This window comes from Nannobrachium achirus, assembly GCF_963921795.1.
Source record: "Nannobrachium achirus genome assembly, chromosome: 3".
Taxonomy (NCBI): Eukaryota; Metazoa; Chordata; class Actinopteri; order Myctophiformes; family Myctophidae; genus Nannobrachium; species Nannobrachium achirus.
In genome coordinates this window covers 55,477,306-55,501,556 of record NC_137812.1, presented here as the reverse complement: position 1 = coordinate 55,501,556, position 24,251 = coordinate 55,477,306, and the positions used below count along the sequence as shown (strand labels likewise).

General features: G+C 43.2%; 1 protein-coding gene across 2 annotated transcripts; it reads right to left on the bottom strand.

The window, feature by feature from the left end:
* Positions 1 to 284: 284 nt before the first annotated feature.
* Positions 285 to 23,949, bottom strand: aspscr1 (ASPSCR1 tether for SLC2A4, UBX domain containing). Of its 2 annotated transcripts, XM_080721384.1 has the most exons (17): positions 23,849 to 23,949; positions 23,557 to 23,612; positions 21,881 to 21,995; positions 19,193 to 19,293; positions 17,666 to 17,723; positions 17,489 to 17,562; positions 15,954 to 16,551; positions 15,326 to 15,385; positions 14,085 to 14,227; positions 11,653 to 11,734; positions 11,359 to 11,425; positions 10,342 to 10,404; positions 8,766 to 8,818; positions 5,517 to 5,568; positions 5,002 to 5,071; positions 4,178 to 4,371; positions 285 to 501 (listed from the first exon to the last, which is right to left on the bottom strand). In XM_080721384.1, the coding sequence occupies exons 1-17, from the start codon at positions 23,936 to 23,938 to the stop codon at positions 491 to 493; spliced, it is 1,887 nt and encodes a 628-aa protein (XP_080577510.1). In that variant the 5' UTR covers positions 23,939 to 23,949; the 3' UTR covers positions 285 to 490. The 2 variants fall into 2 exon arrangements, 1 of the variants encoding a protein (XP_080577510.1); XR_013961827.1 differs by lacking the exons at positions 285 to 501; positions 4,178 to 4,371 and having other exon boundaries at positions 11,355 to 11,425.
* Positions 23,950 to 24,251: the final 302 nt, after the last annotated feature.

Genomic DNA, 24,251 nt, shown 5'->3' with positions numbered 1-24,251 from the left:
TTTAAATGTACTACTTCAGTAAATACTTCATAAATAACAGACATGCATCTTAAACCTCAAAAGTAAAGCCAGTGGTGGAAAAGGTAGCAATACTACAATATAAAAAATAAATAACGCCCTCTTACCATAAGAGCAACCATACAAACTTCATGACAATAAAAAATAAATGGTATCGTTTCCCAACCACCGTGAACTCTCTCAACATGTTGGAATAAATCCACAAAACAACCTTCATGGTAATGGAAATGTTCATTTATTTATTAATTTATTCAATCCATTCATCTCACTGTTTTGGGGATTCTTGTCAAATCAATGAGTGCAGGCTTGTTCCGTAACGGACTAAGTTCTCTGCCCTCATCAAGTCGAGCCTGGAATTACAGTGCAGGATGCGGGGTCGTAGCAGAAGCAGCACTACAGTCTCTAAAGCACAGCATGTCCCTCACAGGCAGCCGTTGAAGTCGGGTCTTCCCAGTGACGGGCAATGGCTTCCTTACTTCTTACCTGTTGAGCAAGGAAGATATTTTAGAAGGAATGGAAACACGTGACCACCTGGCATCTGCCATGTCTGGCTATGAAGCTCACCATGGGTGCCAGAACTCGCACCGGAAGTGCGATAAAATACATGTCAGTGAAGCCACCGCAGTTTTCCCCAATGACCCTGAGCGCAACGCTGGGGGCCGATGGGCAATAGCCTTCCCACACTCCCCCGCCCCCACCGTTGCGCTCAGGGTCGTTGGGAAAACCACGGTCGCGTCAGTGAATGGAGCCGGCTTGATCAGCTCATGAACAAACCTGGAACAAAAACTATTTATGAACGACTGAGACCTTTGTCATATAATCTGTTCAGGAATACAAAAGAAGACATATCAAAGGTATTTTTACAATCACTTGCTTTTCGATGTGCACAGTACATAATGAAATAAAAATAATAACAGTAAATAGTAATCGTTTCTGTCTCCGAAGTATCGCAAGATTTGGTTCCCAGACAGGAAACGGTGGATAGTCTCGCGATTCTTGGCACGTTTAGAAACATACTTTTTGCTCTTTAGATAGTGCTATAAAATGACACAGAGCACAAAAATCTACACAGCACCAAAAAAACGTGTGACATGCCTTCTTTTATTTTCCTGAGCTGCGTATGTTATAAAGGTCTCACTTTTTCATAAATAGTGTTTGTTCATGTTCATGTGAGCTGCTGGGAGGCTGCTCCACAGTCTTCCACCAGATTTCCGGCTGCAGTTTGGCACCCATGGTGCGACGAATCTGCCGGTTGGAACTGCGAGATAGCGAAAGGGGCGTGGATGTCTTTACCTCGTATTTACCTTGCTGTTGAGGAGGACGTGAGGACATGAGACAGCAGTAACATGTAGGGATTTAAAAACTCCGAAAAGGGAGTGTTTGGATAACTGCCCATAGGTTAGACCAGGTCTACATGGGCCAAAACCATCAATAATCATACCTGCAGTACATGTACACTAAAGCCTAATTTATATTTGATGAATTAATTTAAAAACAAAATGATACCATTCTCTTCTCTGTCGTGCTTTCAGTTTTCCATACTCTCCTAGTTAATAGAGTATGGAAAACTTTATTTTATACTTTGGCTATTAAAAAAATTACAATTTTTTAAGTAAATTCTTTTCATTCAAATCTTTGCTTCTGGAGACCCCTGGCACAAGATATTTTTTAGATGATGGGCTTCCGCAGCCAAATAAATATCAATTTGGCGTCCTTGACATGAAAAGGTTTGAATATGTGGCTATAGCCCGAGTGGGTAGGGAGACCATCTGGGAATGGAAAGGTACCAGGCTCCCCCAGTCTGTGCGTCGAAGTGTCCCAAGAAAGAATTATATTTCATTTTTTTGTTATTGTGGGGAAAGCTTTCGCAGAATGTAACAGATCAACAATAGCACTGTATTAATAGCTTTCAAGTGGTAGACACCATCATGGTGTGTGTGTGTGTGTGTGTGTGTGTGTGTGTGTGTGTGTGTGTGTGTGTGTGTGTGTGTGTGTGTGTGTGTGTTCGCGCGCTGCTATGATCTCCACACATGGAGTCTATAACATTAGTCAGGCTCTTCCCCCATGAGAGAGAAAACAACCACAATGTCTTTCAAGAGACACAGGACTCTGACACAGAGACGGTCCCTGGCAGCAGCGACAGAGAAAGACACGGGCACAGCGAGACAGGAATAGACGGATGGAAACAGCGAGCGAAACAATGTGATATTGTAGTGATATTCTAAATCAAATCACCAAGTCTCTCTGACCACATGGCTCCATGTTGTTATGTATGATGTGGCCCAGAGGCGCTCTCTAGAGCCCCTTTTCCACTGGCCCAACACCACACCACTCCACTCCACACCGCCCACTTGTGACATGTTTTCCACTACAAGGACCTAGGGCTGTCTTCGACACAGGATTTATGAAGTCGATTCGAGTCGCGGGGGTTAATCCGACGCGTCGACGAATCGTTTTATAGTCTACTTTGTGTAAAAAAAAAAGAAAAAAAAAAGTGTTGCTTTAAACCACGTAAACATAATAGAGTAATACATTAAGAGATGAATTGAATACACAGTGTTTTCGGTGATATCGGTGCGCGAGCACAAATGTTATCTGCATAGCAGTGTACAACCATAGAGTTATAACACACCGTTAAAACAAATAAAACATCTCCGCTGTTTCAACTCTGCCCCGTCTCTCTGCAGCGTGCAGTAGAGATGAGACATTCGCGAACGATTCCGCTCTCTTGAACGGCTCTTTTAAATGAACGATGGGATCCAGTCCGCAGTCGCGGGACACAGAGCACTGACAGAGTAATGAGTCAGTGTCGAGAACGGATTCATTTCAGAAACTGATCATAAACAGGTGGAGGCACAGCTCCCGCTTGAGCCATCAGTGTGGACATGTCATGGACGCAAACACAGCGAAACACAATCATTCATCATGGATTACAACACTGGAACAATTCAGAAGCACTTTAATTAGAAAATGTAACTTGTAGCCTACACTTGTGTATGTTAATTTGACTTTAGAAGATTGTTTACTACTTCGTGGACGCGCGTTTGTGCTGTGGCAGGTTATTTAATATGGGATTTTGACAGCGTACTTCCTCCTCTTAACGGAACACTGTCCCGGCTCTGAATGTTTTAACGAAGCGGCGGTTCTGAACCGTTCTGGCCGTTCCGTCTCACTTTCAACCCGACGCTGGTGCGAGACAATAAATAACTGTTCGCCAATTGCTACTTCTCATTGGAAGTACATGACACCACACCAGTCCAGCAGTGCACCGCAGTACTGGCAGTAGTAGGCTAACTGGTGATATAAAAAAATATATATTTTCGCTTCGACTCAAACAATTGGCGTCGATTCCCGGGGCTTAAAACGACGCGTCGATTCGTCGATTTTTAGAAGACACCCCTACAAGGACCTGGGTAGAGTGGTGTGAAAGTGGTTCTAAACGTGGTACTAAAAAGTATCCAATCTAGAGTAGGTCTGAGCTCGGCCAAACAGGGCCAAACACTTCATAATGACTGATCACTCACTGACTTTTCATTTAGACCACCAGGATATAGTTGTAATACATGATAATAGATTCTGTTATAACTACTATTATAATTATCAAAGTAATACATTCATACTTTATAGTGTATTATAATCACAGTTCTAATCCATTATAGTGTATAATAATTCAGGATAGTTGTAATACAAATTAATATTGTATCATAATGGAATGAGCAACACAGCCAAACGTGTGAGTAGCGCCCCTCGAAAAAATTTCAAATTGGCCAGGCAGGCCTGCAATACTGTTCTTTTGGTGTTCACCTTTTTGCTTGGTTCATTGAATGATTGCACTATCCCACAGTAATAAGGACAAGAGAAAAACAACAAATATTGGCCATTTTTACACTTTGTTAATTTTAAGCTCAGTGTCAGGGAAGCCCAAAACAAGAGTAAATGCCAGCAGAACAGTATTGCAAGCAATTTTGGCAAAGTTTTGGTCGGCGCTACCCACACGTTTGGCTGTGTAGCTCATGCCTCGAATGCCAGATATTATTAAAGGAGATATATAATGGACCAAAGTCAAGTTTCCTTTCTTTTTGTACTTAGTTATATATACACATACTGTATAGCCCCTTATGAGGAGGATAAAGCTCTTCTCAGCAGTACTCATTCTCACCTGGTAGTTTGAGCCATTTTGGCACTGTGCCAGTATCAGTTCGGCTGGGTTTGGGCTCCTGGTTGTGTGCAGAATGGGGTTCCACATCATCGTGTCTGGGACCACTGGTCGGAGTGACTTCTGTCCAAAGGAGGCTGGGGTTCTCATGGACCAGGCTGGGGGGCTGGCTGGACGCTGAGGACCTGGATATACAGCTGATGATTCAAAAATAAATATGAATATTAGATGTTAAATGATCCATGTTGCTTGTGTAATAAGGGGATGGATGGTGACCTTGTTGAAGCCAACAAGTGGGAGTTGTACGTGTGTGTTCCTATGCTTGCAAGCGTGTTAGTTGGGAGGTGGGGGACGTTTTGGAAAGCAGGCTCTATCTTTAGAGTGGCTGGGAAAGTATGTATATGTACCGTGTGCATTTGTGTGTGTGTGTGTGTGTGTGTGTGTGTGTGTGTGTGTGTGTGTGTGTGTGTGTGTGTGTGTGTGTGTGTGTGTGTGTGTGTGGGTGGGTGGGTCAGACTAAACAAGGGTGCATGGGGGGGCACCTGCTGTTTAGGTTGAACCTCAAAGAGATTCCAATGAGAACAGCATCGACATGAAAGGAAAATAAGCCCTGGCTTCAGTGGAATACAAGCGTGCACAATACTCCATGTATGTAAGCTACTTGTGGCATCCATTGAAAAAAAATCCATCTATTGTACATGCGAGTAGGATAGTATCAGCAAGAGCATATTCGCTATTGGACATTTGCTTTATGTACTGTACTGCATGTAACTAACATACATACAGATTGAAAATGTGTGTGTATACTGTACATGTACTGTACGTACCTAGCAATGGACTCGTTGGCTTGCAGGGCAGAGACCTGGGATTCTACAACAGCACTCTTTAAGTAACAATCTGTGGAAAACAGATGCGCACAACACACACCCACACACACATTCAATCAATTCATATTTATTATTATACATGATACATACCAAAGTGAATGAGCACATTTGTTGTATAATTTTTATACTAGTACTGTATGTAGGGCTAGGCAATATACTTATTATATCAATATTGTGATATGAGACTAGATACCGTCTGCTATGTATCATGATATATGGCATAAGTGTTTTCTTTTGCTGGTTTTAAAGACTACATTACAATAGTGATTAAGTGATGTAATATTCAGATTCTTATCTGACTCTTCTATCATTTGCTTTTACCAACTTATTTATACAGGCATTACTGTGAAAGCACCTATATCATCACCACAATATCGACATTGAGGTATTTTGTTATTGAGATATTTTATTTTGTCTATATGGCCCAACCCTACGGTATGTATGAAAGCACAAACCTCTTATAACATCAGTGCCAAAATACACCAGAGCACCAGGGAACAGGTTGGCCTATAGACAGTAAAAAGTGAGAGAGAGACCAGAAAAGACAAAACACATTATTCAGGATATACAATAACATGGCTTGAGTAAGAAAATGCATATTTAATAAATATGTATCCATAACACTGCTCTACAAAGCCAAACGTGTTGTTTGAGTTGTTTTATTTATGAGCGTCTTTCGTGTTGAGAAATGAGGTGTAAAACTAGATGGGACCTTTGATATGTAAAAGAATAAAAGTAGTTCTCGTTGTCTCCTCAGGAAGCAGCACACCCAAACATATCGAGTGTTGTCACAAACAATACAACCAAAAGGTACAAGTTCATAGGGTGATTCATTGCTCAGGGATTTGAACCGGCAAACCGCTGCTCTTTGAAGCTCAGACCACAAAATGAGCACCAATCAAACCGTGTTAGTGAAAAACACTTTCACCCCCTGAAGCACAAAACTCCTTAACGATAATGGCCTTAATGGTTCCAATTGGCGGTGAAGGGGATATTATATACCTTACAATTACCAGGCAGAGAAACACAGACAGACAGAGAGGGCTAAAAGTCTGCCTCTAATTGTCCAAGGTTCAGAACAAGTAAACCGATACCTAATTTATACTTATAGTCCAAAATAACAATTTGGAACTGAAATACAATTTTGCAGTTGAAAAGCAGAAAATGTTTGATGAGCAACACGCTGTAAAACAAAGTATGAATAGGCGTATGACTGCAACACATTTGAACAGACTACCCCCCAAAACATCTCACCGATTCCCCACTACGTTCTCTCCTCCAACTTGCTTGCTAAAATGGGACAGGGTGGCCTAATTGCTATTATTACAGTCCTCTGAGCAGAAAACTGCTACGTTACAAAGGAACAACACACATTCCACCCATCCACAGCGAGTGAGAGACAGACGGGCAGGCAGGCAGACAGACAGACACACAGGCTGGCAGGCAGGCAGACAAGACAGACAGAGAGCAAAGCAACTGTGTGTTAACTCAAGAGTTACACCAAGTTGCGCGCCAGTGTTGCACACCGAAAATAGCAGGTCTGCTTCGCATCTTGTGAGTTTGCAGATCTACTATTTTTGGTGTGTGACACAGCGTAAAAGTGCAACCAATTATAAATCAGGCATTACAGGGGAACAACATACTATTTACTCAGCGTGAGTGTGTATATGCACTTATGAAAGCCAGTCAGCGAGAGTAGTGTGGATCCTGATGGGAGAGGGCTAGTCCCGTTTGGCCGGTGTAGCGATAGGGCGGTGTAGCGATAGGGCGGTGTAGCGATAGGGCGGTATACTAACAGGGGGAGCCTTTCCAACAGACTGTAAAGCAAGCGATCTTCATCCCATTCATGCGTTTATCGTGCGCTTGCCCAGGCCGTAATAAATATAACGATTGCATTCACCACGGCTTCGTAACTCGCCTGCAGCGCTCGGGCGCGAAGAGCAGGACCAAGGTCCGCTGGCCTTCGCGCCGCTTGCAATGTCGTGGACAATAACTGTGACATAACCATTGTATTGCTCATCAGTACGGTAGGAGAGCCCGTTCGTACATTTGCCCCTGTTAGTCCACTTCGCCGTCGCTACACCGCCCTATCGCTACCGGCCAAACGGGATTTCCCCATGGGAGAGAGGTAGAGAAGAGGACGGGAAGATGGATGAGGGAGGGACGGACAGGGAGAAGAGTGGAGGGGGGGGGGGGGGGCACATGAGGGATAGAGGAGAGAAAGATGAGGGAGTAAGGGGAGGAGGAGAGAGGAGGCGGGGGGGGGGCTGGTATCAAAGGGATTGTGGGTTGGGAAACATTCCTTTCCTGTCATGACACAAACTGATTAAAGATTCCCTGTTGGTGTGTGTGTCTGTGTGTGTGTGTGTGTGTGTGTGTGTGTGTGTGTGTGTTTGTGTAATTCGTTCATGTGACAAAGTGTGTAAGATAGATGTTACAGAATGTGTTATAGTGCAAAACTGCGTCTGTCTGTCTGTCTGTGTGTGTGTGTCCGTGTGTCCGTGTGTCCACACACGTGTTTATGTGATCAGATGCTTTTAAGTCCCTAATACAAAAAGACGGAGATGGAGTGTGTGTGGGGGGGGGGGGGGGGGGGGGGCAGGATTGAGAGAGAGAGAGATGGGGCACAGGAGAGGGAAAGAGAGAAAGGTTGGGGCTGGGGTACAGAGGAGGGGGAATTAGATAGCCAACAGTGAGGGCATCTTTCACACAGGAAGAACTGAAGAGAAACAGAGAGAGAGAGGGACACAAAGACACAGAAAGGAGAGGGGTAGAGAGAAACAGACAACGAGACAAGATGAGGGACAGAGAGAGAGAGAGAGAGAGAGAGAAAGAGAGAGAGACAAAAATACAGAAAGAGCTGTGCTGTGATTTGATTCAAAAGGTCCACATTTTGTATCCTCCACACAATGCAGTTGAGTTTACGGTATATTCTACAGTGCAAAATATCCAAAATTATAGTATAGTAAAGCTCCTTTGAATTGAATTGAAAAACACGTGAACGCACGTGCGTGCGTGCATGTGTGGATCAAAGCAGGGTTGTATTAACGCCATGTGCCAGACTGGGACAAATGAAGCCCAGCTGAGTTCAAGGACAGTGGAGAAAGGGAGAGGGAGTGAGAGAGATGAAGTGTGAAGGACTGACAGAGAGTGGGGAGGGGGGGGGATGAGTGTGTGTAGCACTGTGAATGTGTGAGACAGTGTGTGTGTGTGTGTGTGTGTGTGTGTGTGTGTGTGTGTGTGTGTGTGTGTGTGTGTGTGTGTGTGTGTGTGCGCGTGTTTATGTGTGTGAAATATCATATTTGTCATCTGTACACTAAATCTTTAACGTAAATCTATGAGTGTCTAAAAACTGATCCGTAAGAGTTGAATTAATACAGCAGTGTAGTTGTGAAGATGTATCACATCAACAGTTTTAGAGGAAATCAATCCTGTACTTCCAAATGACTTGCTTTGCGCTCCGTTCCAATTATCATGAACAAACATAATAACAAGAAATGAGTCATATTAAACCAACTTGCAGCAAGCTTTTTTTAAGCAGTGCCAACCGCTCCTAGATCTGGCTTTGTATGTATGTGTATGTACAGTATGTACCAGTATGTATGTGTATGTACAGTATGTACCAGTATGTATGTGTATGTACAGTATGTACCAGTATGTATGTGTATGTACAGTAAGAAAAGAGAGACAAGGAGGACCCCTACCTGGAACAGTGTGGCTGATGGATCATCCAGAATCGTTTTAGGTGGAGCGATGACTGTAAAAGACAATGTTTTTCACTCATTACAATTTTATAATTGACTGTAACATATTTTTCCTTACCTTTTCAAGAAGTCACAGAATATGTTCATATTTTTCAATCGATCAATGACACATATCTTTAGCGAGATGCTTAGCGAGACACGGAAGCAGAGAAATGGATGCTTCAGTGAAAAAGAAAAGGGGGGTGGGAGCGTTTTCTTCCCGAAAAAGCAGGGCAACCAGACTATAGTACTTGTCCGACTTCATTTCCTTCCATCCATCTTTCTAGATAAAACTTTATTTTGCTGCGCTACTCCACCCAGTTTTGATGGCACGCCATAATCAAATCAACCAACTTCATCGGTACGCACAGGGGTGCATTTTGCTAATATGCTATATATACTGTAGTTTAACTTATATAAATGTATTCATGAATACATTTTCTCTGTTGACTTTGAAAAAGAAAATCCCAAAATGGAGATGACGGACATTATAGATGTCTGACATCATAGATGGACCACATGAGACTGACACAGTATGTCCATATATGGGCATTCCAAGATATGGGCTTTAATATTGATGACATCAGGGATCACCTTATATGGGATTAAAGGGGAGAAGGACTGAAACAGAGATCTCCATATATGGCCATTAATCTATTAGTGAAAACATTTTCTCCATTGACTTGAATGGGGAAAATTCAAATGGTAAGACGGAAATTCATTCGGCAAGTGTGACTCGCGTCACAGCAACCACACTTGCAATTTCCAAATTTTCCGGTGGTTTACCCCCCCCCCCCCCCTTCCCCCCTGTGTGTGTGTGTGTGTGTGTGTGTGTGTGTGTGCGTGTGTGTGCGTGTGTGTGCCTGGTCTGGCCTGGCCTGAACAACAGCGCCCCTCCCTTAACATGTGTGGTCATAAAAGGTACTGCAGGCCTGCAGGCTACATACAGACACACACACACACACGCACACACACACGCATACACACACGGCCACGTATAGGAGACGGTGTAACCACCGCTCAAAAAGAACACTTTTTAATTATGTAGACTAGTGGAGCGAAATGGTACTTCTAATGCCCTGTATCTACAGTATACTGAGACGGCTGTGCCGTTTCTGGCCCCTGAATTTAAAGGTACAGTATGACCTTGACATACTGTTGTTTACAATGACAGAGCATTGAGAAACGACAAGGATAAGACTTAAGGTCTTTGCACACTGGCGCGTTTATCCGCACGGATAAAACGGACAATTTCATTTTTTTAAAAGAAAACAATGGTTCTCTACAACCTCATGCACAACGGATCCCAATTAGCCGTGCGACGAGTGGCTGCCGCCGTTCGTTTTTTTTCTCGATCGAACCCAGTTCGATTCGTGCGTCTTGTCGCATGCGGTAAAAAACTATCATTCCTTTTATGAGTCCTTTTGGGATCCGCAGCGCCGATTCCGCACAGCATTGCACACCAAATCCAATGCGTTTTATTCATGCAGCAAACGAAAAAAACGCAACTGTCCTGTGTGCAAAGGGCTTTACTTACACAGGTAAAAACACAGCTGGGGGTCCTCCAGGTGACTCTTCACAAAATGCCTGAGGGCAGCAACTGCACACACACACACACACACACACACACACACACACACACACACACACACACACACACACACACACACACACACACACACACACACACACACACACACACACACACACACACACACACACACACACACACACACACACACACACACACACGCAACGTGTGATATCAAACCACTGCATAAGCACATCAAACACATTCTGTGGTCCATAGATGATTTGTCAATCGGAATTTCCCTAATTGTTCCTAACCCCGGTAGTTTAGTCGGTATTATGTCTGAGGCAGGTAGAGTATAATCTATTGAATTACAGAGCTGGGTCCCTGTCTATCACTCTGCTGTGGCTGAACCACAGCTAGATTTATCATTGTAGCCATTCCTGTGGCCAGCCAGATGAACATACCATGAATACTGCACACGAGCATAGATAGACACGCACCTGACATCTCCACATAAACACACGTTCATATATTATGCACACACTAGACAGTAGACACACAGCATATCGTCGTTGTCGGGTGAAAACCTTGTATGTCCAAAACCGATGGTTTTGCATTTATCCTTTTAAAAATGATTTAATCTAGTGAAAACAGCCGATCTACAAGCACTGTCATTCAAAGTTATATGAGATACTTTGATGGTTTCCTGTGGAAATAAGCTTAGTCTTTTCTAGGATCACCTTTTAGTAGACCTTGTACCAGTGAACTGTACCGTCATGAAACTGTACCTTTTCCTATGCAAACTTCTAATAAAGTCTTCAATCAATCAATCAATGGCGAGGCGTTGTGTGCTTGTAGATCTGCTGTTTTCACTACTTTTGTGCGACAGCCTTGTATGATGAAGCAGGGCTTTACTTTGCCAAAGAACGCACACATTTGAAACTTGGAGATACGAGGTTTCCACCCGTCAACGACGATATATCAAGCACACATTCTACACGCAGACAATCACACACCTACCCGTCTCCAGAGGTCTGAAGAATCCCTGTAGAACATGCCTGTCTGGGAACTGAACCCTCACAACTACCTGGAAATAATACAAAAGTTGCAGAAAGTTGTTTATAGACACTATCACATCCCCAGGCTTTGGGGAGTAATAAAAGGACAGAGAGGGTGATAAGCTTGCACAACGTATTCAAAATTAACAAATGTTACTGGTGGGCTGAAATCTGTAGATAAACTACAACATTAAACAATAGTGCAATAAAATAGAGGAAGTCTACTAAAGTCTGATGTTTTCTGACTGTTACTCACTTTAGGATATCTTTCCATCTTCTCCCTCATCTGGGCTTCTCTTAGATTTTTTGTCATCAGAGGAGTTTCCTCCAACACTCGCCTAGACACAGAGGAGAAAGAGCGACGTACCTATAACATTACTTATGTATTGCATGACTGCCAGTCAATGCCACCATTTGGCTGGATGGTTTTGATTTGCATTTGTGTTGTACTTTAGACGGATATTTTGGAGAAAAAAAAAAGAATGATCCTAAAGCAGGAGACTGAGACAGACAGCAAGACAGAAAAAATAAATGTGCTGGAAATAAGGACAGAAAGGAACTGAAATGGAGAATATGCTGTTAATCTGCAAGTGTGTGTGTATTTGTAATACTACAGTAATACTTGAGGGACAAATGTCAAAAATCAGGGGGGAAAAAAGGAATTAATAAAATCTGTCCCAAACTATGCCTGCACAAGTATAGTTATATGAATATGTGAGTTTGTGCATGCGTGTGAGAGAGAGGGCTGCATAACTGGTGCATATCTGTCTAACAGTGTGTGTGTATCACAGACAGAGACAGATAACTGTGGTCACTTTAATTCCACCCCTGGTGATTCCAGTGGTTTGCACGGTAGCACCATCGCCGTGGGGAAGAAGAGAAAAACGAACAGAGGATTAGAAAGAGAAGTGTGTTTGTCTCTGTGGTTGGAAGTTAAAGATATACACACACGGTTAATTACCCCCTCCCTGTATGGAATGCGTGGTGTGGTATTGATTCTGGTCTGTTTGAAGACTTTTTAGTTTTGGTATTTAGTTTAACATTTCAGCTACACATGGGACAGAACGGTCATTTGAGAGGAACAGGAGGCAGAAAGTAGAAAGTTGGGATGACATGCCGTGGAGGTCAAGTAACCTGTGATCATTAAAGGTTATGAATTTACTTTATGCATCGATATGAATTTCACCAATCCAATTACATGTGTGCAAGAATCGCGGGTTCGAGTACCGATCCCAACGACCTTTGCTGCGTGTCACTCCCCATCTCTCTCCCCATTTCCTGTCAGTCTACTTCAATAAAGGCATAGAAGCCCAAAAACAAATCTTAAAAGAAAAAAAAAAGAAGTCCATCACATTCCATCCAATGCGTTCCATCAATATCTATTAGCACATTTTAACAAACAAAACGTGTCACAAATTGTTTTTATCGACAACTAGGTATCATGATACATATCGTTAAAACATAGCGTTACGTTTGTGACGTAACAGTTATTTTGGAGGTGTCTGGATGTGTGCTCTATAGCGGCACCTCTATAGAGCCACACAGACATACACACAAAAACACAAGGGCGTAAACATAATCTCTGCTTTCCGGCCTGGCGTTTAACCCGAACTGGTGTACAGTATGTAAGACAATTTCAACAGAGAACAGTGGGGGGAGTTTGCATCTCAGACTCAGAGTAGTGAAGGCGCTGGTGGGACTCGGACCTAGGCTAACAGGATTAGCGTGTGGGCAGTGGCGTCAGTTCAGAAAAAGTTAAGGTATGCCACAGGTTGCCATACCTTAAGTTATCAACAGGCATGATTCATTTATTTTGAGAAGTACATTTTCTTTTTTTCTCCCGTTTCTACGGTTTCTTGGGCTGGATATGGCAGCCTGGAACAGTTGTTCAAGGGCAGCTAAACTTGGCTGTGCAGCTGACCTGCGGAACCTGGGAATATACCATTCTGTCAAGATGAATAAAAATGTGGAGAATATAATTATATAATACCTTGTTAACTCATTCCCTGCCAGGCCCGATAGTCCCGAGATTATTCCAATGTCTTTCCCCGCCAGGCCCGATAGTCCCGAGAATAAAAAAAAAAAAAAAAAAAAAAAAAATTCAAAAATTTTTTTTTTCAAAAAAAATTTTTGACCCCCAAAAATGGAGTAGGCATGATAGCAATCGCGAAATTGCATGTTTAATCCCCATAGCAACCCCATCTTTCAAGCATGGCATCCATTTTGGCAGCCATCTTTGTTAAACATAGTGGCTGTTATCTCATGAATGCCTGAACGGATTTCCATTCGGATTTTTTTGTTTGAAAGCTGTGAGCAATGTGGACACACGTGGTGCATTATCTAGGCATGGGTGTGCATGATCCGTGCACACCCAATTACATGGAAGTCTATGGAGACGAATGGCAGGTGGGAGTACGGAGGTATGTTAAAATGGCGGTCAATGTGTTAAAGTGACCATTTTGTAAAATGTTGCATTTGTAGTTATTTTACTGTAATTTAACAACATAATAACCAGCACAGATACACAAAGAGACATTCATGTATTTATATTTAAAAGTAACTTTTATTTTTGCCCCTGGACCCAGGATATGGCAGCTGCATACCCCTGCCATACCCAATTGACGCCCCAGCGTGTGGGGTCTAAACTATGCACACCATCACCAGGCAGTCGGGCGCAGCCAGACTCACCTCACACTCTTCAGCTGGGCAAAGCGCTTGCGCACATCATCCACCGTCACTTCAAAGAACTCGTCAGGCAGGTCCTGGTGGTTTTTGTCATGGGGAAGAGTCCTAGAGTCCATGTGATAAACCAGGGGTTCCCTCTCCACTGGCTAGAGAGGGGGAGAAATGGCTTTATTTTTGTTGCCTCAGTGGTGCGTTTTAAATTGAATTGAATTCTCAATAAGCCACTGGCTATGGTAGTGATACAGAACAGTGTAATAACACTTCTGCTGGGGTGCCTGGTGGCTCAGCCATTTAGTGCACAGCAAAATAATAATACCGGCAGTCTTTAAAATAAAATGTATTCTTCTGTTCATAACTAGAGGTCTTTGTCCATCATGTGCCCTTACTGGAATAAGTTGGGGAGGACACACACAGCTGTAGTCAATCGGGTACATCTTTGGAGGTGACTTTCCAAGTGATGGGATGACTTTGCCAACCAATCAGAGCAGTGTACTCCTGACTTACTGCTTTTTCCCAGTGATGGGATGACTTTGCCAACAAATCAGAGCAGCTTTAAAGGCAACTTTCTCTCCCAGAGATGGGATGACCAATGACAGCAAGTACCCGAAAACCCAAGAACAAGCAATGGAGGACAGACAGTGACTGAACATGGCTCCAGCACCTGACAAGGCAGAGGACCCTCTTCTCTGTGACAGGGGCAAATATAGTCAAGTGTCCATCATTCTTGTTTGTACGTTTATAGCATCGAGTTATCTTTTAGTTTTCCACGTTGAACTTTAGTAACAAATAACTATGACAACGTTCAAATGGAATTATGGAACTATGGCTACAGTAGTTTATGGACTGTTTAAATTATATTTGAGCTATTCAACTGGTATGCACACAGCCACGCAGCAGAGGGAACATGGAAAAGAACAAATTGAGGTAAGATGTCAGAAAGATGAATTAAACAAATGCCCTGCCCTCCCCAACAACTCTTGTACCATGTCTCAGTTGTGACTTTGATCCTTAACCCTTTTACACCAAAACGTAATTATTTCAGGGCAGCCTACAGATCATTCCTACCAAGTTTAATGATCTACCCATCTGTTCTCAATTATAAGCATGACCTTTTTACCATGACCATTGAGACCTATAATTGAATTATCTCTTTTGAGCAGCCGATACCGATCATTCCCAGTTCCCACCAAGTTTCATGCAAACTATAATCGATACACAATGATATTGCCTATGCCTGAAGTTACCTCCAAAAACTCTTCTGTCTTGCTTGTGTCCTCCTCTTCCTGACTGGAGACGGCAGGATGCTGAACACAGAAATACAGGATTTTTTGGGGGGTGAGAAGTCATAACATTGTTTATACATCATTCACTACATTACTCCAATTATCATCCATCTCCCCCCCGCAACTCTACCCTCACTTCTCCCATCCATACAACTTAATCCAAACACTGATCCATCTATCTATAGTATATCAATCCAGATGGGAATAAACCACATATCATCAGGTATACTAAATTCAATCACTCACCCATGCATCCATCCATCCAGGCATGTATTTAGCCACGAACCCCATGCCAAAAGATTTTCTGTCCCCCATAAGTGTTGAAGATTATTTCAAATGTCATAAAAAAACAAACGAACTAATAAATACAATAGAAACATCATTTGATAATAGCCATCTACAAGCTCCTAATGCCTCATGGTGCGATCATCACATTACAAGTGTGTGTAATAGATCAGCAATTTATATTAACAGATTTTGCTGGGGGACCCCCTGGAACCCCTTCAAAGAGCACCGGGGGTCCCCTGGATCCCTCACTTTGACAACCACTGATGTACAGCATGCATCTTCAGGGCAGCAGGACTCTCACCTTGGCCGTAGAACAGCTGCTAGGTTTGGCCTTCTTGGCTTTGGGAGGCCCGACTGACACACCACCCAGGGCTGGCAGAGGCGACAGTGAAGATGATGGTGATGAGGATGATGGACATCCTGCCCCCCCTCCCCCCGGACCCCCCAGACGCTGACCTCCCCCAGAGAAGGGGACAAAAGGGGCAGGAGGAGGGGCAGAGAAAGAGGAGGAGGAGGCGACGGGTTGGTCAACGTGATGATTCAGTCCCGACGGTCCCGCTCGCTCGCCGTCATCTAACTGTGTGGGAGGGGCCTGAGGCCGAACGTCATTCTGGGGGCCAGGACACACTTCCTGTTTCACTTCCTGTTTCACAGGAAGTGTGTTGGTGGCAGTAGAGGTGGGGCTTAGATCTGGCAGGGTCTCAACTTGCCTGTCAGGTCTGGGACACTCGACTGGCACCTCTGCCTGTAATGGCTGAGGGCGTGACGGGGCAGGAGGATCAAGGGAGGGGCTAGGTGGGGTTTCCTTAGCAACAGGCATGGTTGATGGAGGAGCCGTTTCCATGGTATCGCCCCCAACTTCCTCCTCTTCAGGGCCTTTGCTCTTTTTGACTAAAAACCTTAAAAAGCAGGGAAGGGAATATAAATGTTGCATTACTTAAAGGGGCACTCCACCACTTTTCAACCTTTCTTCATATAATAGGTCCTCACTAATGTTCATGATAAAATATCACAATCTTTTTCTACTCAGTTTGGGTCTCATAGGAGAGCTGTGGGTGGGTCAAATCCTTCTACCGGTGACATCATCAATGGGAAATGCAAGCTAATAGAAACTGCAGGCTTTCTATTCCTGAAAAAGTTGCAATGTTAAAGTGGAAGCCATTCTTCTCGTGATAATAAAAATCTAAATATTTATTTTCAAAAATATTATTTAATTTTTTTTTGTCAAACGATGATGTCACCGGTAGAAGGATTTGACAGCTCTCCTATGAGACCCAGACTGAATAGAAAAAAATTGTGCTATTTTATTATGAACATTAGTGAGGACCTATTATATGAAGACAGGTTGAAAAGTGGTGAACTACTCCTTTAAGTCTATGACAGTAGTACAGCATTAAGGTGGTTGCACACTGCTGCGTTTTTCGTTGCGAAATGCGTTTTTCAGGGCAAGGAGAGAGAGAGAGATAGAGAGAGCAAAGGACAGAGTGGTGCGCGAAACGGACGGCAGAGTGCAAACGTGACTGACATAACGTGAGTTTGATTTTTTTATTTGCGTGCTCCGAAATTCACTCCGATATTCGGCCCGAAAAACGCAGCAGTGTGCAACCAGCTTTACTCTATCAACATACAGTAGCTGGGATGAGTGCTATCAGACATCCTGGTTTGGTAAGTAACCGTTTTTTGCTGTTAACTAACTGGTTAACTGTGGTTATAGTTATAATTATATAAAAGAGAATGATCAAAATGAATCTCAATATTGCACCTAAGATATTAATTAGTATTGTTGGTTACATTTTTCTGAACCAGAGGATGGAAGACAAGACATGCGTACAGTACCTGATGATGGCACTCCCTCCCGTTAGTCCCAGAGACTTCAAAGTGGCCGTTTTCAATGCCTCCTCCCCACTTACCTACGACACACACACACACACACACACACACACACTGTTGTAAAACTCAGGTGCCTTTCTCTCTCAGCATTTGAGATATGAGATTTAAAGGATAATCTTGTACCTCGTCTCTCATGTAAACACAGACAGGAGTGTTTCCTGATCCACACAGCTCCGACACACTGTGGAATGACAGAGAGATGGAGGGAGACAGGAAGGGGGAGAGGAGAGGATGGACGGGGAGGAATGTTAAGGTTGAAGGAAAGGTGGAGAGAGGAAAAGAGGTATCGAATATAGACTCTAGCTCTCCCAAGGATGTTTTTTTTTTACATTTTTTAAGCTTCCTTTATGTCTCGTAACTTTTGTTCAGGTAATTAATTAATTAATTAATGGCTTGCTTTCGACACCTTTCTCCTGACCAACTCATGTACTCAAGCTGGCCAACAATCAAAATGAAAATCTCACCAGAGCACTCGATACCGTCTCTAAATGCCCTCTCCCCATTAGGTTTCCTACCGCCACTCACAAAAGAAATACAAAGATAAAGTCTACTCGACACTCTTTTACAAAAAGATTAAAAGAAATTGCCACACATGTTTACACAGGAAGCCTGATGCATGTGTAAACCATGTGTGTTTCGGTATTAATCTAATTGAACCATAAATGTTTTATTATCGGGTCAGGCCGGGAAATCAAAGTCTCTTTGTTTTTCCTCACACTCCGTTTAACATTTTTTCCCAGAGAGAGTATTCCAGATGGGAGGGTCCGATATTCGTTTCAGAGAAGTGGCAGCTTCCCTGGCACAGTGGGGCCTAGGGTCTGCAGTGACGTCGTTAAATAGAGACACACAGACAATAACGACAGCTGGAAACATACTGCCTACTGCCCCAGCCAAACTATACCACGAAGGAGAACAGCTGTGTGTGTGTGTGTATATGTGTGGGTCATGCGCATCCAATATGCAAACAGGAGAATGATATTACAAGATAGTGAATAGAATTGAACAGCTGCAGGTTTTGTGTGTGTGTGCGTGCGTGCGTGCGTGCGTGCGTGCGTGCGTGCGTGCGTGTCGCGCGCGTGCGTGCGTGTGTTTGTGTGTGCGTGTCTCCATTGTTCCATATAGATCAGGTATTAAGATTATACTAAGAGGAAGATTCTTTTTTTTCTTTCTTTTTTTCAAAAAGTGAAAGTGAAAGTGTTAAAATTATGTTTAATGTGGCCACAACCACTTGTTCATTAAGTTCACCTGCTTTTCAGGTGGTGGTGATCCACACCCACAGCTGTTGTTGTATGGTAAAAAGGGGAGGGGATGATTTTATTGTGTCACTAAAGCGGTGTGTTTCGATTGAGCCTTTTGACTTCAGAAACCAATCACACCCTATTAGAGTCTATTAGAGTAATGTTAACGCCATATACATCTATTACAAAACAGAAAAAGTACAAAACTATGGCACCAGCTATTTAATAATTACGGAGCAATTATGGTGAATAAGTGTCTTCACCTCTTCACTATGTGCCAGGGCCTTTATGCCTTGTGACGTAAACAGTTTCCAGAATTGCAGATACTTGCTAAATGGGGAATCACATACACAGAACAAGTAAGACACACACATGCGCACAAGCAGACAAATGAAAACACACCCACACACACCTGGTCTGGGGAAAGTGTGTGAGCAGGTCCCAGAGATTCTGTCCACAGGAAAAGGAGCCCTGCAATCTAGAGCCGTCCTCCATCTGGAGAGCAATACGCACCTGGACAACACACAAACATAATAAGGGCCAGTGAATAGTACGAATTGTTCTATAAAGCTTAGTTAACAGACACATACTAGTAGATAGTAGACACACACAAGCAAGCATTATTGCGACCGTCAGGTCGCACTTACTATCAAAACCACCACAAAGTGTAAGTAACTCCGTCCGTCCGTCCGTCCGTCCGTCCGTCCGTCCCTCCGTCTGTCTGTCACACCTCACACGTCACCCTCTTGCCCTGCTCAGATCTCCGCAACCGTTGCCCCGATCCATGCCAAATTTTGCACACACGTTCCTTGCCTGCCAAACTACAACCTCCAAGGACCCCCGGAGCTCCAGGGACCACCAGGTCCCTGGGGAACCCCCAGATGTAAAAAATGACCAAATGTGCAAAAATGACCAAATGACCACCCCAATGGGGCTGCTCACGGGGAATTCCCGGGGACCACCGACTCCTGGTGCTCCAGAACGGATGCAAAAGTGGTGGCGCCCCCAGTGGAGGACCCCCTCCACTGCAGCTCACATAAAATGCCGTAACTCGGGCTAGGAGCGTCCGGGAGAGCCGGGGCCGGTACCTATTCGTCCGCCAAGGCAACGCGGAGACCCCACCCCTCATTTCTCACATGCCCCTCTTCTAGCGCCACCATGAGGCCGATTCTTGCAAAACACATTTTTGGACACTGCTCCTACAGATTTTGCCCTAAAATCACACAAATCGGTACACACTATGTCTACACGTCCCCCTACATACAGGAACCAATGCCACTTACAGCCCTCTTTGTGTATACATGTCACCTGACGGTCGCTTATCTCCCGATTAGGGAGTCTTACTGGTGATAAACAAGCCAATGGATGAATGGAGGTATTTAATTATGCTTAGTTACCCTTAACCAGTAACACTCCCTAATCGGGAGATAAGCGACCGTAGGTCACTTATCTCCACAAATAGGGCAAAAATGTGTTTTGCCAAAATCTTCCTGATCCATGTTGATGACATGAGTGTAGACATACTGTGTAGTGATTTTCGTGATTTTAGGGCAAAATCTGTAGGAGCAGTGTCCAAAAATGTGTTTTTTAAAATCGGCCTGGAGGTGGCGCTATATGGGAGAGATTCATGTTGATGGGATGAGTGTAGACATACTGTGTACCGATTTGCGTGATTTTAGGGCAAAAATTGTAGGAGCAGTGTCCAAAAATGTGTTTTGCAAGAATCGGCCTCATGGTGGCGCTAGAAGACGGCCATGTGAGAAATGAGGGGTGGGGTCTCCGCGCCGGCAAGGCGGACGAATAGGTACCGGCCCCGGCTGTCCCGGTCGCTCCTAGCCGGAGTTACGGCATTTTATGTGAGCTGCAGTGTAGGGGGTCCTCCACTGGGGGCGCCACCACTTTTGCATCCGTTCTGGAGCACCAGGAGTGGGTGGTCCCCGGGAATTCCCCGTGAGCAGCCCCGTGGGGGTGGTCATTTGGTCAGTTTAGCACATTTGGTCATTTTTTACATCTGGGGGTCCCCCAGGGACCTGGGGGTCCCTGGAGCTCCGGGGGTCCTTGGAGGTTGTAGTTTGGCAGGTAAGGAAGGTGTGTGCAAAATTTGGCATGGATCGGGGCAACGGTTGCGGAGATATGAGCAGGGCAAGAGTGTGACGTGTGAGGTGTGACAGACAGACAGACTGACTGACTGACTTACACTTTGTGCAGGGTTTGATAGTAAATGCGACCTACGGTCGCAACCACAGACACACACACAAACTGTCACATGTGCATACACACACTCTTGATAGGCAAGTAATTTCTACATCTGAGTATTTACAATAACTTATGGAGTACTCCATTAAATAAACAGATATGATTCATTGGCATTCGTTGGTCTGTACGGCAGGCAAAAAAAAAAGAATCATCAATTCATTCTGTTCAATTAATTGTTGCACCCCTATGTGGAACCAATAAATAGTGTGTCCCTCTTCTACATGTTCGTGAAACTTGTCCCTTTTTTAATTAAAATCTGAGGTTTTCAGAATTTAAGTCTAAATGGGTTAGAGGAGATACAGACACATCATGCTCTCTACACCCTCTCTAAAGACCCTACCAGTCTGTGCAGTATTAGATATTCATATAGCAGTCACATCACTCAGCCTCCCAAGCAAATCCTATAAGTTGAGTGAATCCAGATGTTCAAATCAGGTTCTTCAGTACTCATGCATACATACAAGTAGACATAGTTGTATCAAAAAGGTGTATAACAAAAAACACATTCAAAGATGTATGCCAAAACCAAATACAAACAGAATCCATTTACCAGCACTTACTATGTAACAGTGTCCAGGAATAACAGCAGGCTCAAATTAGCTGGAGAATTTTAAAACATGTGGGAACAACTTCACAAAAACTAGTCTGAGACTTCACAGCATTCACGGTTTAGCCGCCCCATTTCAGAAATAGTACAAAAAGCCAATCTACATACAAGCTCACATATTGCATTGTGAGCTGGTAGCTCTGCCATTTTTTGAAAATGTTCGCCTATTATGACGAGTTTGACGACATGCCCAAAATAGGGACACCAGGTTGGGTGTCACAAACTTATCGAACCCACCTGGCTATCAGCAGAAGCCTGTTTCCTGGTACTCGCAACCATCTCCAGTTTGGCATTGTTGGGCAAACTGGCATATCTCCACTGTAGTGTTAGGTCCAGAACATTCCTCTGAAATCTGCCACAGGGACAGAGAGTCAGAGACATGTGTGTATGACAAAATGATGTGTTCGGAGGGGTAGGGAATAATGGACTGAGAGCAGGGACAATGGGGCAGTAACCGTGGTCACAGACAGCCAACAGCCCACGCAGAGGATTCTGACTTGGTTTCATATATTGTTTATAGATTCTCTCGTATTAAAAGCCATGGTCACAGGAAATAAACAATATAGAGAGCCAAAAGCAGATGTAGACCTGTGTTATTATTGCTGCTATAATATCAAAGAAACCATAACAGATTTTACCCTTATGTAAACATACAGATAAAACAGTAAAGAAACCTTGAACACATGTGGACATTATACCAGTTTCCTGGTATAACCACTAAACCACTTTAATTTAGGTCCCAGTCTTCGCATTGTAGTATCTACCTGCGGAAAAGCCTATGTTCTATACCTACCGTAATTAATGAAAGAATCTGATCCGCTCTAGAGTCTGCCTAGTGTTAGTGTACTGTATCTACACGCACCATTTTCATATCCACATGCACGCACCATTTCCATATCCACATGCACGCACCATTTCCATATCCACTCTAGACCCAGATTGGATCAGCAACCTACAAAACAAATTGATCCAAGTCTACCTTTTACACCTCTTGGCCAAATGAGTAATGTACTGTATTTATTTAATAACAAGACATTACCTGCCTGTATCTGTATTAACTGATTCCATGTGTTAACTTGTATGGTGGCATTTTTCATTGTAACTATTTTAACAGATTTTATAAGTTGATATATTTTTATTTTTCAGTTTTATCTCAGCATCATTGAAAAAATAATCTTAAAGGCGGCTTCATTTCGGCTAGTTATGCTGTTCAGAAATAATAGTATTCAGCACCCTATACTATAATAGTATTCAGCACCCTATACTATAATAGTATTCAGCACCCAATACTATAATAGTATTCAGCACCCTATACTATAATAGTATTCAGCACCCTATACTATAATAGTATTCAGCACCCAATACTATAATAGTATTCAGCAGTCAGCACCCTATACTATAATAGTATTCAGCACCCTATACTATAATAGTACCCTATACTATAATAGTATTCAGCACCCTTTAACACGACTGGTGCACATTACTGCTAATGCTACTGCAAAAAAGCACATCAGTGCAAGGTGCTACATGTTCAGTTTAGACTAGCAGTAAACTTTGTTTCCATCAAGCCACAGGTTTTTTTAGAATGTGTAGAAATATTATGCCTTAAATTAAATAAAAGAAATCCAAGTATGTTAAAAATCATATTACTTTTAAATTACTTATCACACTTTTCTCTCTCTCTCTCTCTCTCTCTCTCTCTCTCTCTCTCTCTCTTTACATTTTGGACACCCACTATTTAGGTACAAATTCTTCCAGCCCAGGTTACCGATAATAACCGTTAAGAAAATAATGGATAGTTGCATTCCAACTGCATGGAATATCAGCCATTCTAATGCAAAACTTGAATCTGTTTCACAGTGATATACGAGCTAGCTACAGTTGTTGAAAACCAATGACTGTCTACGACTTACTTCAGACCGTGATCGTCAGCATTAAATCCGTGTTTCTTGCAGACGTCCTCGAGCACCTAAAGACAGAGAAGGGCACAGGTGTACTGTAAACTGTTATTACGTTAAACTTACACGGGAATCTTATATTTTAATCAGATGGAGGCGACAGACATTAGAAAGTGACCAGTCATTAGCTAACGTCAGCTAAGCTAACTATAGTTATTTTCAGATTTGGAAAGAAACTCAATGTTCCAACGTGTCTATCCTCTCCTGGGCAGATACAGCCGTCTTCAAAACGTAAACGTAGGCCAACCTGTAATAAAGTTGTGTTCGGCGACACTTTAATAGTCTGTCTTCTTCCATTTGGAGTGAGAACTGTCACAGCTGTGCTGCTGGCTGCCATTGTGCTGTGACGTCCCTCTGTGTTTATTTGAATCAACTTTATTGAGACAACAACCGCCCACATGGTAGACAGACTGGTGCTCCCCCAGAAAGCCTGGTGAGGCGAGGTTAGGTTCTGCCTGCCTGACTGATACAGTGTTGCAAAAAGCTAACATTAAACTTGCACTTCCAGTGGTGGAAAAAGTACTCAAATATTTCAAGTTCAAGTAGAAAATACTCTGTTACAAGTAAAAGTACAAAGGTATTGGCCTCAAAAAGTCCAAATGTACTAAAGTAGGCTACCAACACTTTAAGTAAAAGTAGGTTACTCATTA

Bases quoted from the DNA above. Each gene is read 5' to 3' on its own strand.
- aspscr1 (XM_080721384.1), bottom strand. From the start codon at position 23,938: ATGGCAGCCAGCAGCACAGCTGTGACAGTTCTCACTCCAAATGGAAGA. The intron at 11,735-14,084 runs GTGAGTCTGGCT...CTCTGTGTCTAG, and splicing joins GCCCAGCTGAAGAGTGTGAG to GCGAGTGTTGGAGGAAACTC. The intron at 5,569-8,765 runs GTAGGGGTCCTC...TACTGTCTATAG, and splicing joins CATCAGCCACACTGTTCCAG to GCCAACCTGTTCCCTGGTGC.